General features: G+C 45.0%; 1 protein-coding gene across 2 annotated transcripts in view; it reads left to right on the forward strand.

Annotated features, from left to right (window-relative positions):
- RPTOR (regulatory associated protein of MTOR complex 1) overlaps nucleotides 1–16,257 on the forward strand; it is a 411,258-nt gene that overhangs the window by 214,829 nt on the left and 180,172 nt on the right. For both annotated transcript variants that reach the window (XM_068263876.1, XM_068263877.1), the window contains exon 6: nucleotides 10,924–11,099. In XM_068263876.1, coding sequence (XP_068119977.1) covers nucleotides 10,924–11,099 — 176 coding nt within the window. The remainder of the gene's footprint in view (nucleotides 1–10,923; nucleotides 11,100–16,257) is intronic.

A 16,257-nucleotide genomic window follows, 5' to 3' on the forward strand; every position in this document is an offset into this window, starting at 1 on the left:
CCGAAATGGGAAGCTTTCTGTAATTTGCATGTTGATATAAGCTTGTTGTTGTAGCTTAAAACAAACTTCACTCAGTCGCGCTGGCACTGCATAGTTCCTGCACTTGGGCAAAGGCACACAGAAGGGTAAGGAGCACAAAAAAATGGCAGACACATAGAGATATATTTTCTTTTTTTTTGGGGGGGGGGGGGGGGGGTTACAGATATTTTCTACGCAGGTGGAGTAACCAGATAATCAAAATACTTTGGGAAACCTCAGTACATAAACATGATCATAATATCCATGACCAGTATCTATCAATCATTCGATGAAGGCTTACCATTGTCTGTAGAAAACGCATACTCTAATTTTTCTACATTTATTTAGAGGCTTTAACTGTTTCATGGGTATTGATATCGATTTATTTTATGCACCAAGATTTTCTTAAGTGTTCTGTAGTTTGAGTCCATGCGACATTTAGTCCATGCGGTAGTGAAAAATGTGGCAAAGAGCACACAATAGAAACCATAATCTCTTCTGGATTCAAAACCAAACAAGCAGAAGTAGCATCATAAATGGTGGGTGCTGGGCGACAGGTAAGTTTTTATGGGCATTTCATATACAAGATGCTTCTTTGGAGGCTTGTGAGTCGTGTACATGATCGCCTGTCATTCACGTGCCTCTACTGAAGCGACCTGAATCAGATTTTGTAGGTGAAATACCATGGCACTAACTGAGCTCCAAAGAAGCATGTTGTAGGTGAAACGGCTGTTAGTAACAGACCTCTGAAGAAGCATCTTATAGGTGAAACGCCAGTCTGTAACAGACCTCTAAAGAAACATTTTTGTAGGTGACAAGCCCGTCATAACAGACCTCTAAAGAAGCCTCTTGTAAGTGAAATGCCCGTCAGTAACAGACCTCTGAAGAAGCATCTTGTAGGTGAAACGCCAGTCAGTAACAGGCCTCTGAGGAAGCATCTTGTAGGTGAAACGCTCGTCAGTAACAGGCCTCTGAAGAAGTGTGCTGTTGGTCAGTAAACAGACCTCTAAGAAAGCATCTTGTAGGTATAACAGTTGTTGCTTACGGGCCTCCAAACAAGCGTATTGTAGGGGAAACGCTTCCAAAGAAGTGCTCTGAAGATGAAACGCATCATGAGACCAGCCTGTTCCTGGCACCCACCAGTCCCTCTTATTCTGCTATTTCTGTCTCTTTAGTCTGGAGTCCCCTGGCACCCACCAGTCCCGCTTATTCTGCTACTTCTGTCTCTTGTCTGGAGTCCCCTGGCACCCACCAGTCCCTCTTATTCTGCTACTTCTGTCTCTTGTCTGGAGTCCCCTGGCACCAACCAGTCCCTCTTATTCTGCTACTTCTGTCTCTTTAGTCTGGAGTCCCCTGGCACCCACCAGTCCCTCTTATTCTGCTACTTCTGTCTTTTGTATGGAGTCCCCTGACACCCACCAGTCCCTCTTATTCTGCTACTTCTGTCTCTTGTCTGGAGTCCCCTGGCACCCACCAGTCCCTCTTATTCTGCTACTTCTGTCTTTTGTCTGGAGTCCCCTGGCACTCACCAGTCCCTCTTATTCTGCTACTTCTGTCTCTTGTCTGGAGCCCCCTGGCACCCACCAGTCCCTCTTATTCTGCTACTTCTGTCTCTTGTCTGGAGCCCCCTGGCACCCACAAGTCCCTCTTATTCTGCTACTTCTGTCTCTTGTCTGGAGTCCCCTGGCACCCACCAGTCCCTCTTATTCTGCTACTTCTGTCTCTTGTCTGGAGTCCCCTGGCACCCACCAGTCCCACTTCTTCTGCCACTTCTGTCTCTTTAGTCTGGAGTCCCCTGGCACCCACCAGTCCCACTTATTCTGCTACTTCTGTCTCTTGTCTGGAGTCCCCTGGCACCCACCAGTCCCACTTCTTCTGCCACTTCTGCCTCTTGTCTGGAGTCCCCTGGCACCCACCAGTCCCTCTTATTCTGCAACTTCTGTCTCTTGTCTGGAGTCCCCTGGCACCCACCAGTCCCTCTTATTCTGCCACTTCTGCCTCTTGTCTGGAGTCCCCTGGCACCCACCAGTCCCTCTTATTCTGCTACTTCTGTCTCTTTAGTCTGGTGTCCCCTGGCACCCACCAGTCCCACTTCTTCTGCCACGTCTGTCTCTTTAGTCTGGAGTCCCCTGGCACCCACCAGTCCCGCTTATTCTGCTACTTCTGTCTCTTGACTGGAGTCCCCTGGCACTCACCAGTCCCTCTTATTCTGCTACTTCTGTCTCTTGTCTGGAGTCCCCTGGCACCCACCAGTCCCTCTTATTCTGCCACTTCTGCCTCTTGTCTGGAGTCCCCTGGCACCCACCAGTCCCTCTTATTCTGCTACTTCTGTCTCTTTAGTCTGGTGTCCCCTGGCACCCACCAGTCCCACTTCTTTTGCCACGTCTGTCTCTTTAGTCTGGAGTCCCCTGGCACCCACCAGTCCCGCTTATTCTGCTACTTCTGTCTCTTGTCTGGAGTCCCCTGGCACCCACCAGTCCCTCTTATTCTGCTACTTCTGTCTCTTGTCTGGAGTCCCCTGGCACCAACCAGTCCCTCTTATTCTGCTACTTCTGTCTCTTGTCTGGAGTCCCCTGGCACTCACCAGTCCCTCTTATTCTGCTACTTCTGTCTCTTTAGTCTGGGGTCCCCTGGCAGCCACCAGTCCCTCTTATTCTGCTACTTCTGTCTCTTGTCTGGAGTCCCCTGGCACCCACTAGTCCCTGTTGTTCTGCCACTTCTGTCTCTTGTCTGGAGTCCCCTGGCACCCACCAGTCCCACTTATTCTGCTACTTCTGTCTCTTGTCTGGAGTCCCCTGGCACCCACTAGTCCCTGTTGTTCTGCCACTTCTGTCTCTTGTCTGGAGTCCCCTGGCACCAACCAGTCCCTCTTATTCTGCTACTTCTGTCTCTTGTCTGGAGTCCCCTGGCACTCACCAGTCCCTCTTATTCTGCTACTTCTGTCTCTTTAGTCTGGGGTCCCCTGGCAGCCACCAGTCCCTCTTATTCTGCTACTTCTGTCTCTTGTCTGGAGTCCCCTGACACCCACCAGTCCCTCTTATTCTGCTACTTCTGTCTCTTGTCTGGATTCCCCTGGCACCCACCAGTCCCTCTTATTCTGCTACTTCTGTCTCTTGTCTGGAGCCCCCTGACACCCACCAGTCCCTCTTATTCTGCCACGTCTGTCTCTTTTGTCTGGGATCCTGTGATGAAGGTCAGTGTTTGCTGCTTGTGCCCGGCTTTCTCCAGCTGGCACACTCATAAAGCCCATCAGCTGAAAGCGTGCCAGCTATCTCTGCCTAATCCATGGCATAGTATTTGCAGCTTTGTCTTTTTGGCTTTTGTAACCACACAATATTCAGCATAAGAATGAGGGCCTGATTTATTTATTCTTGTGACGTTCGCTGTGTTCTGCCCGTGTTGCCAACAGAGTTGATCTCAAAGTTCTAATGTGTGTTTTTTCGGGTCTGAGGAACATTTCAAGGCTTTGTGTAACAATTTTACAGTAATTATCTTGGGTTCAGCATCAGAAACACTATATATGTCTTTATAGATTTTTGTATGTTGATCTGTAACCTCGCCCTCCCAGTTATGTTTAGCCTATTTGGTCACACAGCCTTCTGCCCCAGAGCACTCTGGGAGACCCAGTGTTGTTCTAGCTCACCTCAGAACACAACAAACATTTGGCAAAGATCACCTGACAGGACTAAAGATGTCACCACCAGTGATGAACTTAAGAATGTAAATCTGGGTGAGGAAAGATTTTACAACGGGAAAACACTGACTATATAATTTCTACATCTTTGTATAGAGCCTTTCCAGGGAGTGCTTTTATAAAGAATAAAGTAAATACTGAGTATTCCCCATGAGGAGATGGACTAGTCAAAGACCTGTCAGTTCCATATGATTTCTACTAACTACTTTTAGTGAATGTAACATAGGAGAAAAGTAATTTATAACTCATTTTACTCCGGAAGAAACCTACTACTTATTTGTGTGATTACATGGATTTTAAATTTTACGATTTTTCGCGATAGTGTTCCTTTTAACTTTTGTGCACACGTGTAATTTTGATTGGGCGATGGCTGGCCAATTTTACCACCTCCATGTAGTATGAGAGCTTTACCTACACGATCTGCTCATAGCATTCACAATCTGTTGACCCTCATGAGGTGGTAAAATTGTTCAGTGATTGGCCAATCAAAATTGTATGTTTGTATGCACCCTTAGTTATGCTGTAACTCCCCTTGCCTAGCTATTAAAGATAAACTTGCTCAATTTGGCCAATTTTAATTCATTCACATTTGTCCGTTAACAAAAGAATAAGAGAAAAGCAGCACACAAAGTTGGTGGAGGACTTGTGACATCCATCGTATTTAAGAGAAGACTAACTCACATTGCCGTCTGTTCGCTGAGACACCGTCGGAAAAATGTAGTTTTGTAATTTACCTCATGCGGTATTTTAGACAGGGCTGTGGAGTCGGAGTCGTGGAGTCGGGCAATTTTGGGTGCCTGAAATCGGAGTCGGGAAAAAATGCACCGACTCCTAATGAATTTGTAACTGTAATTAAAATAGAAAATATGATAAAATGTTCTATTTCTCAGATAATTGTCATTAAACATAATGTATATATACAGTATATATACAGTAATAGCTGTGCTTAGTCCACAAAAATGAAATAAACCAATCAAAATTAGTTACTTGTGCTGCTTCAATAAAGCAGTCCCCATATTTTTAAGGTCAGATATACATATCTGATTGTGACTGTATATATGATGTGTACACAGGAATCTCTTATATATACTAAATAACATCTATGCTGTAAGAATAAAGCCTGATGTGTAGCTGTGTCACTAATAGAGATGGTCAACGAGATGGAAATAATTCTGCATTGATGCTGATTTATGCAAATGTATGCACTCCCTTTGCTGATGAAATCAAATAATGTGATATGTTATTAAAATTTGGTTTGGTGACTACAAATTAAAGGGTAACTGAGACGGATGAAACGTAAAGTTTTATACATACCTGGGGCTTCCTCCAGCCCCCTTCAGGCTAATCAGTCCCTCGCTGTCCTCCACCACCCGGATCTTCTGCTATGAGTCCTGGTAATTCAGCCAGTCAGCGCTGTCCGGCCGCATGCCGCTCCCACAGCCAGGAACATTCTGCACCTCCGCAATAGTGCTGCACAGGTGTAGTATGCTCCTGGCAGCGGAGTGTGTGCATGCGCACTACGCCTGACTGGCTCAAGTACCTGGACTCATAGCAGAAGATCCAGGTGGTGGAGGAGGACAACGAGGGACTGATTATCCTGAAGGCGCCTGGAGGAAGCCCCAGGTATGTATAAAACTTTAATTTCATCTGTCTCAGGTTTACTTTGTTACACAGTAGTACTATACTCTACATATGCACTCCCCACAGAGCTGCAGGGAATCCACTGAGAATGCTGTGCACATTGAACACAGAGGTGTTGTCTGTTTACAATCTCCTCATTCCCCTGCAGAGTACCTGCACATCATTCTTACATGTACCCTCACTTACATTGCCTAGGGCCTGATAGATGTTCTTTGTTCCGGTTTGTACCTTTTACAAGTACTCTTACCAAGGACTAGTTTTAGTCTAAAGGGAATAAATATAGTAGTCTACATATCCTTCTCACTTCAGTTGTCTTGTAAAATTCCTAAGCGTTGGCAGTTAAGAGACGAATTTCATGTTACATACTTTTAATCAACAAAATTGTAATATGCAAATTAGAGGAGTCGGAGTCGTGGAGTCGGAGTCGGTGGAATCCTAAACTGAGGAGTCGGAGTCGGTGGATTTTTGGACCGACTCCACAGCCCTGATTTTAGATAGTTTTTCTTTTACCCCAGTTCACTAAAAATGTCACATATAGTTTGGTGATTTACTGAAAACCTTCATAAAAATTCACATTGATTTGTACCTCATGTGCTATTTCATTTGGTATGTTACGGAATCATTTCATTCAGTATTTGATGGATTATTGCCGTGCAGGGAAAATGGAGGGAAAAACGCATTTTGTTTATTATACTGACAACTAAAGTGCAAGTTCAAGCTGTGTAAAATAAAATTAAAATGTATGGTAATTTTCATAAGCTTAAATCAATTGTATCCTGATTTTTTTTTAATTACTACCTAATAATGTTGTGAAATGAGGGAAGTATGTTTTTGTTATTATTAAAGAGAAACTCCAACCAAGAATTGAACTTTATCCCAATCAGTAGCGGATACCCCCTTTTACATGAGAAATATATTGCTTTTCACCAGGGCTGTGGAGTCGGAGTCGTGGAGTCGGGCAATTTTGGGTGCCTGGAGTCGGAGTCGGGAAAAAATGCACCGACTCCGTCTCCGACTCCTAATGAATTTGTAACTGTAATTAAAATAGAAAATATGATAAAATGTTCTATTTCTCAGATAATTGTCATTAAACATAATGTATATATACGGTATATATACAGTAATAGCTGTGCTTAGTCCACAAAAATGAAATAAACCAATCAAAATTAGTTACTTGTGCTGCTTCAATAAAGCAGTCCCCATATTTTTAAGGTCAGATATACATATCTGATTGTGACTGTATATATGATGTGTACACAGGAATCTCTTATATATACTAAATAACATCTATGCTGTAAGAATAAAGCCTGATGTGTAGCTGTGTCACTAATAGAGATGGTCAACGAGATGGAAATAATTCTGCATTGATGCTGATTTATGCAAATGTATGCACTCCCTTTGCTGATGAAATCAAATAATGTGATATGTTATTAAAATTTGGTTTGGTGACTACAAATTAAGGGTAACTGAGACGGATGAAAAGTAAAGTTTTATACATACCTGGGGCTTCCTTCAGCCCCCTTCAGGCTAATCAGTCCCTCGCTGTCCTCCACCACCCGGATCTTCTGCTATGAGTCCTGGTAATTCAGCCAGTCAGCGCTGTCCGGCCGCATGCCGCTCCCACAGCCAGGAACATTCTGCACCTCCGCAATAGTGCTGCACAGGTGTAGTATGCTCCTGGCGGCGGAGTGTGTGCATGCGCACTACGCCTGACTGGCTCAAGTACCTGGACTCATAGCAGAAGATCCAGGTGGTGGAGGAGGACAACGAGGGACTGATTATCCTGAAGGCGCCTGGAGGAAGCCCCAGGTATGTATAAAACTTTAATTTCATCTGTCTCAGGTTTACTTTGTTACACAGTAGTACTATACTCTACATATGCACTCCCCACAGAGCTGCAGGAAATCCACTGAGAATGCTGTGCACATTGAACACAGAGGTGTTGTCTGTTTACAATCTCCTCATTCCCCTGCAGAGTACCTGCACATCATTCTTACATGTACCCACACTTACATTGCCTAGGGCCTGATAGATGTTCTTTGTTCCGGTTTGTACCTTTTACAAGTACTCTTACCAAGGACTAGTTTTAGTCTAAAGGGAATAAATATAGTAGTCTACATATCCTTCTCACTTCAAATGTCTTGTAAAATTCCTAAGCGTTGGCAGTTAAGAGACGAATTTCATGTTACATACTTTTAATCAACAAAATTGTAATATGCAAATTAGAGGAGTCGGAGTCGTGGAGTCTGAGTCGGTGGAATCCTAAACTGAGGAGTCGGAGTCGGTGGATTTTTGGACCGACTCCACAGCCCTGCTTTTCACTAACAGACCATCAGGGGGCGCTGTATGACTGATTTTGTGCTGAAACCCCTCCCACAAGAAGCTCTGAGTACCGCAGTACTTTTGGCAGTTTGTTACAATGTAACAAGGCCCACAGACAGGAATTAGCTGTTTACAGCTGCCTCTAACAGCCAAAACAGCTAGCAGCAGCTACATAACCTGCCCACAGTAAAAATGTCACCATGTAATAAATGTCAGAATGTAAACCGGGGAGAGGAAAGATTTTACAATGAGCAAACACTGATTAAATCATTTATACATAATTATTGTAAAAATAAAGCACTTTTATTACATTATTTTCACTGGAGTTCCTCTTTAAGGGAAGTCTTAAGCAATTAAAAAAATAAAAATAAATACAAAACAGATACTCCCTCACCTAAAGGTGCATACACACATCAGACTATAGTCTTTGGAAAATGAAAGATCACAGACCAATCTTACCACTATTCATGTAGTATGAGAGCCATACCTACAGTCTATTCTATGGAGCTGAACTCCCCATCAGATAGAAATCTTTGCAAGATGCTGCAGACACAGATGCTGTACACATGCAACAGATCAGTATCTGCAAAAGATCTGTTCCTGCCAAAGATCCATTCCTGCAAATTGCAATGATAGTCTATGAGATCTGCAGATCATCATACACACATGATTTAACTGACATTCATCTGCAGATCAGATCCACCAGGATGGATTTTCAGATCTGCAGATGATTGCTTGATCTGCAGATGAATGTCAGTTAAATCATGTGTGTATGATGATCTGCAGATCTCATAGACTATCATTGCAATTTGCAGGAATGGATCTTTGGCAGGAACAGATCTTTTGCAGATACTGATCTTTTGTGTCTGTACAGCATCTGTGTGTGCAGCATCTTGCAAAGGTTTCTATCTGATGGGGAGTTCAGCTCCATAGAAAAGACTGTGTAGAGTATGGCTCTCATACTACATGAAGGGTGGTAAGATTGGTCTGTGATCTTTCATTTTCCAAAGACTATGGTCTGATGTGTGTATGAGCCTTAAGACCCAGAGCCTTCTCTCTCCTTAGGTGAGCATCTGATTTTTTTTTAATCTCTTAAAGAGAAACCATAACCAAGAATTGAACTTCATTCAAATCAGTAGCTGATACCCCCTTTCCCATGAGAAATCTTTACGTTTTCACATTCGGATCATCAAGGGGCTCTGTATGGCTGATATTGTGGCGAAACCCCTCCCACAGCGTGATGTCAGGAACATGGTCCTGACAGTTTCCTTTCTGTGAACCTTGTTGCATTGTGGGCAATAACAGCTTTTTCCAACTGCCCAAAAAACTGAGCAGCATCTCCTTCCACTGACATCACCTGCCAGCAGTAAAAATGTCACCATGTGGTAAATGTCAGAATGTAAATCATGGAGAGGAAAGCTTTTACAATGGACAAACACTGACTAAATCCTTTATACATAATTATTGTAAAAATGAAGCACTTTTTTATTACATAATTTTCACTGGAGTTCCTCTTTAAGACTCCCTTTAATGTTCTTATTTTCCTGAATAGTGGAATCATTTCTCCCCTTTAGGCTGGTTTCACAGTGAAGTTACAGGCTCATGTTACAGCATCCAGTAACGCAGCCTAACTCACAGCACTGTAAAATCAATGTGCTGATCACATTGCCCACGTTGCGTTACAATAGTAACACAGCACGTTTAAACAAAGTGCTGCATGCTGTACGTTATACTGGCCTAGGCCACGTTAGACTGTTTGCACATGCTCAGTAATGTTGGAGGAGGTCTCCCCTCCTCCTCCGCGTCCAGCCACATGGCTAATTAATATTCACTGCACTGCAAAGACTCTTCGTGGGACTGTAGTGTTGTCCGGATCATGAACAAATCCATTTTATCCGGATCTTTTTTGTGAGTCGAATCATCCGGATCATCACAATGATAGATTCGGTTCACAGTGGATGTCTGTCTGGAAGAAACAGGAACATACAGAATGTACAGTGCAGGGAAAGTCCTGTCCTGCTAGTCATTTCACCCAGTCTGCTTCCCTAGTAAAATTATTCAATTGATTTGGTTCAAAGATCCGGATCTTTTCAATGATCCGATTCAAATGATCCGAATCCTTAAAAAGATCCGGATTTCCTATCACTAACCTGCAGCGGCTGCTTTGAGAGCTGCACAACGCGGCTCAATCTGACGTCCAACTTCAACACCACCATGCGTTGCATTAGGGGCACGTTATGTGACCATAACGTCCCCTAAAACGCAATGTCTTGGTGGGAAAGTAGCCTAACTCCTCCCTTCTATAACCACCTGAATGGCTGGAGATACCGAACATCTCACTTTTTTTTTACCATATCTTTGTGAGTTGACATTTATTGATGTATTTACCTCACAAGTCAGTGATTTACCTCAGTAGTCGGTCATTTTAGGTTTCCATGTGGTAACAGCCTTAGTGAGTTGACATCACACAAAATTGAAGGTAAAATCAGCTGTTTTCAGCTTTACTAAAAGCGGTAAGGCTTTGTGAATTTAAGCCATGGTGGGGAAAAGGAGAACCGCCTCCTCATTCAAGTATACAAGACTTCTCAGGAGCTTCTACCATCCTTTGGAATTTTAAAACCCATGCATCCACTCTGCAACCCTTGATACACCTGAAACGAGAGGGATATGGAGGCTACCATATTTATTTCCTTTTAAACAATACCGGTTGCCTGGCTATCCTGCTTATCCTCTGCCTCTAATACTTTTGGGCATAGACCCTGAACAAGCATGCAGCATATCAGGTGTTACTGACAATATTGTCAGATCTGACAGATTAGCTGCATGCATGTTTCTGGTGTTATTCAGACGCTACTGCAGCCAAATAGATCAGCAGAGCTGCCAGGCAACTGGTATTGATTAAAAGGAAATAAATATGGCAGCCTCCATATTCTTCTCACTTCAGTTGCCCTTTAAGCGTGTCCTGACAATTAATCTGTTAGGAGGTGCAAGAGTCATCTGAAGCAACTCACAGGTGCTTTTGGCTCCATGGTTTTTCAGGCTGGATTCCGTGGCTTGTTTTCCACCCCTGCTCTAACTAAGTGGCTAGCAGTTAGGTACAATGTGCAATGGCTGTATGTGTGTATGCAGAAAGTGGATAAGCAAACTGAAATAATAATTGTAATAAATCCTATAAATATGTGGAGCTAAAGGGACAGCTTCTTTTTCTCCAGCATCATGTGAGTTTGTCTCTTCTATCTCGCTATCAGGTTGCAGCCATTAATCCCAGCCACCCGCTGGCCCAGATGCCCCTTCCGCCTTCCATGAAGAACTGCATCCAGCTAGCTGCCTGTGATACTGCCGAGCTACTACCTATGAACCCCGACCTTCCGGCCGACCTCTTCACCTCCTGCCTGACCACGCCCATAAAGATAGCCCTGCGATGGTGAGTATTATGGCCTGTTATACCTTCCTTTATTAAGAATCCTAATTTTTTTGTTATTAGAAACCCAGTTCAGGTATATTTTTTGTTGTATGCATTAAACACCATATTGTATTAAATTAATTACGGTAAGTATGAACAGAACTTGCTAATTTTGAAATTCAAATGTCGTTATGTCAGGAATCTCTCTGCTGGTCATGTGATGTCAGGAATCTCTCTGCTGGTCATGTGATGTCAGGAATCTCTCTGCTGGTCATGTGGTGTCAGGAATCTCTCTGCTGGTCACGTGGTGTCGGGAATCTCTCTGCTGGTCACGTGGTGTCAGGAATCTCTCTGCTGGTCATGTGATGTCAGGAATCTCTCTGCTGGTCATGTGGTGTCAGGAATCTCTCTGCTGGTCATGTGGTGTCTGGAATCTCTCTGCTGGTTATGTGGTGTCTGGAATCTCTCTGCTGGTTATGTGGTGTCAGGAATCTCTCTGCTGGTCATGTGGTGTCAGGAATCTCTCTGCTGGTCATGTGGTGTCAGGAATCTCTCTGCTGGTCACGTGGTGTCGGGAATCTCTCTGCTGGTCACGTGGTGTCGGGAATCTCTCTGCTGGTCACGTGGTGTCAGGAATCTCTCTGCTGGTCACGTGATGTCAGTAATCTCTCTGCTGGTCATGTGGTGTCAGCAATCTCTCTGCTGGTCATGTGGTGTCAGGAATCTCTGCTGGCCACGTGGTGTCAGGAGTCTCTCTGCTGGTCATGTGGTGTCAGCAATCTCTGCTGGTCATGTGGTGCCAGGAATTTCTCTGCTGGTCATGTGGTGTCAGGAATCTCTGCTGGCCACTTGGTGTCAGGAATCTCTGCTGGTCATGTGGTGCCAGGAATTTCTCTGCTGGCCACGTGGTGTCAGGAATCTCTGCTGGCCACGTGGTGTCAGGAATCTCTGCTGGCCACGTGGTGTCAGGAATCTCTCTGCTGGTCATGTGGTGTCAGCAATCTCTCTGCTGGTCATGTGGTGTCAGCAATCTCTCTGCTGGTCATGTGGTGTCAGCAATCTCTCTGCTGGTCATGTGGTGTCAGGAATCTCTCTGCTGGTCATGTGGTGTCAGGAATATCTGCTGGTCACGTGGAGTCAGGAATCTCTCTGCTGGTCATGTGGTGTTAGGAATCTCTCTGCTTGTCATGTGGTGTCAGGAATCTCTCTGCTGATCATGTGGTGTCAGGAATCTCTCTGCTGGTCAGGTGGTGTCAGGAATCTCTCTGCTGGTCACGTGGAGTCAGGAATCTCTCTGCTGGTCATGTGGTGTCAGGAATCTCTCAGCTGGTCATGTGGTGTTGGGAATCTCTGCTTGTCATGTGGTATCAGGAAACTCTCTGCTGGTCATGTGGTGTCAGGAATCTCTCTACTGGTCATGTGGTGTCAGGAATCTCTCTGCTGGTCATGTGGTGTCAGGAATCTCTCTGCTGGTCATGTTGTGTCAGGAATCTCTCTGCTGGTCACGTGGTGTCAGGAATCTTTCTGCTGGTCATGTGGTGTCAGGAATCTCTCTGCTGGTCATGTGGTGTTGGGAATCTCTCTGCTGGTCATGTGGTGTCAGGAATCTCTCTGCTGGTCATGTGGTGTCAGGAATCTCTCTGCTGGTCACGTGGTGTCAGGAATCTCTCTGCTGGTCATGTGGTGTCAGGAATCTCTCAGCTGGTCATGTGGTGTTGGGAATCTCTCTGCTGGTCATGTGGTGTCAGGAATCTCTCTGCTGGTCATGTGGTGTCAGGAATCTCTCTGCTGGTCATGTGGTGTCAGGAATCTTTCTGCTGGTCATGTGGTGTCAGGAATCTCTCTGCTGGTCATGTGGTGTCGGGAATCTCTCTGCTGGTCATGTGGTGTCGGGAATCTCTCTGCTGGTCATGTGGTGTCGGGAATCTCTCTGCTGGTCATGTGGTGGCAGGAATCTGCTGGTCATGTGGTGTCAGGAATATCTCTATAGGCCATGTGGATGTCGGGAATCTAGTTTTACACGGCCATCTGATCTAAGTTTAAATGAGGCCTTAATCGTAGCTCTCTTTGTTTTGTTTTTTTCTCCACAATTTATTATCAGACCAACCTTACTGCTTTAATCTAGTTAATGGGGTATGTAAGTTTTTGGATAGTTAACAGATATCTGCAAAATCAGGGTCCTTTTTGTAGTCCAGTTCTATTTCCTTGTCTTCCTCATGGCGAAATCCATGACTATAATAAAGATTGTGGAGGAATGGGTGCATCCCTGTTTGAATCCTGTGCCAACTTCTAGTGCCACTTAGTTTCCCATCGTAGAATTTCTCGGTACGTGATAACTGAGATAATCACAGGTAATTGTTTCAAACAATGCCTACGTGTTTACCAGCTTCTGCTCCAGACCAGACACACAAGCCGGTACTGTAGATTTGATTGAATTATTGGAAGCTAGTGAGTAAATAGCAATGTGTGCTCTATAATCGTCTTGTGAGATTAGTCATTACGGTTTCTGAATCATTGTGCTTTGAACAGAAGCAAATCTCATTGAAATTGTATTTACCTTGTACTCTTAGCAATCCTGCACCCAGTCCTCACCACAAAACTTCCACACATATAAAGGAACTGTAGCGAAAAGGGGGAAAAAATTAATCAATACATTGCAAAATCAGAAGTTAAATAGAAGAGAGATCAGGAAATGATTGATATTCGCCATGTAATTTGTTCATTTTGTTCCACAATCAGCCTGCATGTCATCATCTTTACTACTGACAGACAAGAAAAAAAAATCAGACCGCACCAACTGCCATTATCTACAGTGTTCTCCCTAGAAATTTTTTTTAGCCGGGTGGCATGAAAAAGTAGCAGGGTGGGGCAAAATGAGCGAATGCAAGGCTGGCGCTTCTCTGCTTATAGCAGAGAAGGAGGTGAACCGATGACAGCCGGGTGCTCACCAAAACTAGCCTGGGTGGAGCATCTGGCTAAAAGAGCCTGGGGAACTCACTGATCTTTAACCACACCCCCTAACAATGTGATAGGCTAAATGTTTTTTTTATAGATATACATACACACAGATACTGGTTGCTTGGCAGTTGGGAAAAAACATTATTTCCCAGAATGATACAAGGCGCCCACAGTGTGATGTCAGGACCTAGGTCCTGACATCACACAGTGGGAGGGGTTTCACCACAATGTCAGCCATACAGATGTCCCTGATGATCTACTAGAGAGAAGGGTAAAGATTTCTCATGGGAAAGGGAAGTATCCGCTACTGATTGGGATGAAGTTCAGTCCATGGTTACAGTTCCTCTTTAAATCTACTTCCATGTAGCAATACCGTAACCCTGACTGTTTATATTTCTTGACTCCGACCCTATTCTTCTGGTGTAGCCATACCTAACCCTGCTTGGTTACATTTCCTGACTGCCAACACTATTCTCCTCCTCCCATGTAGTGATACCTAACCTGTCATATGCCCCTTCCTGAAGCCTAACCAACCCCCCACCACCATGCTAATTCCACCTGCTCCGATACTACATTCTCCCCCACACACCCTCTGTTGCAGCCTCTCATTCCTCTCCCTAGCACAGGTGCTCTTTCATCACTTGCTGCTCTGCCGGTTTTATTAATTATGCGCCGAGCTCGTTTTCTCCTCTAAATTAGACTGTAAGATCCCCGCTGAAATCTCTCGTAGCACAGATCTGAGGCTGATAATTCATTTCTGTTATCAGCTAATTTGCATGATAATGAACAGCTACAGCAGAGAGCGTCTTGCTTGACATTGATAGAATAACCCGCAGAGCTTTACGCATGCATTTACCAACTTACCACCGCCCCCCTCCCCCTCCACACACACACACACACACACACACACACCTAGCACACCGTCTGTGAGCTTCGTGCGGCGTCTTCTCCTGAACCCAGCAATCCCTGATGCTGCTTAAAGTGCACCTGTATGTCAGGTAATGTCCTTGTCAGGAATTGCTGAATGCAAGATGGCCGCCCCCATGCCACAGAGAAGATGCATTCATTGGCATTGTGTCTTTATTTAGGTACAACTCTACATTTCACACCCTGTGTTGCCATACTCACTTATTTTTTTTTATTATTACAAATTAATGGTGGAACTACAGCCAGAATGAAGCAGCGGGATTTGGGTGCATGGCATGTCTGGCGAATTAGGCACTGCCATAGGCTAAAATGTGATTAGCGGATGTGGCAGCGCCAGCAAGGTTATTTAGGCGCAAGGCACTGGGGTTCAGCTACTGGTTGATAGCCAAACTCTGGCTAGCAGCGGAGAATATAGTAGAGCCAACCACTGGCTACACACTGTATATCGGCCGTGCTGCAACATTGGGTGCTAGGCTATAGTCTAGTCCAGCGACGTTCAGCTGCACACAGGTTTTCGCTAATGGGCATGTGAATACTAAAGCCAAGTGCCAGAACGTGAATTTGAGCACCGGAAATACCAGTGGGCACTCGACTATAGTACAGCGGAGCGTCGGACATGTAGGTTGGACACCTCATTTGTCGGTTAGTATTAGGTAGGTAGTAGAGGTTGGTGTTGGGTAGGTGGAGGAGGTTGGTGTTTGGCAGGTGGGAGGTTGGTGTTGCCTGGGGGGGTTGTTTGTTAGGTAGGTGAGGGAGGTTGGTATTAGGTAAGGGTGGAGTGTAGTGTTAGGTAGGTGGCATAAGGTGGTGTTAGGTAGATGGGGAAGGTTGATGCTAGGTAGGTGGGGAAGGTTGATGCTAGATAGGTGGGGAAGGTTGATGCTAGGTAGGTGGGGAAGGTTGATGCTAGGTAGGTGGGGAGGTTGATGCTAGGTAGATGGGGAAGGTTGATGCTAGGTAGATGGGGAAGGTTGATGCTAGGTAGGTGGGGAGGTTGATGCTAGGTAGGTGGGGAGGTTGATGCTGGGTAGGTGGCATAAGGTGGTGTTAGGTAGGTGGGGAAGGTTGATGCTAGGTAGGTGGGGAAGGTTGATGCTAGGTAGGTGGGGAAGTTTGATGCTAGGTAGGTGGGGAGGTTGATGCTAGGTAGATGGGGAAGGTTGATGCTAGGTAGGTGGGGAAGGTTGATGCTAGGTAGATGGGGAAGGTTGATGCTAGGTAGGTGGGGAAGGTTGATGCTAGGTAGGTGGGGAAGGTTGATGCTAGGTAGGTGGGGAAGGTTGATGCTAGGTAG

The sequence above is a fragment of the Hyperolius riggenbachi genome, chromosome 12, assembly GCF_040937935.1.
Source record: "Hyperolius riggenbachi isolate aHypRig1 chromosome 12, aHypRig1.pri, whole genome shotgun sequence".
Lineage (NCBI taxonomy): Eukaryota > Metazoa > Chordata > Amphibia > Anura > Hyperoliidae > Hyperolius > Hyperolius riggenbachi.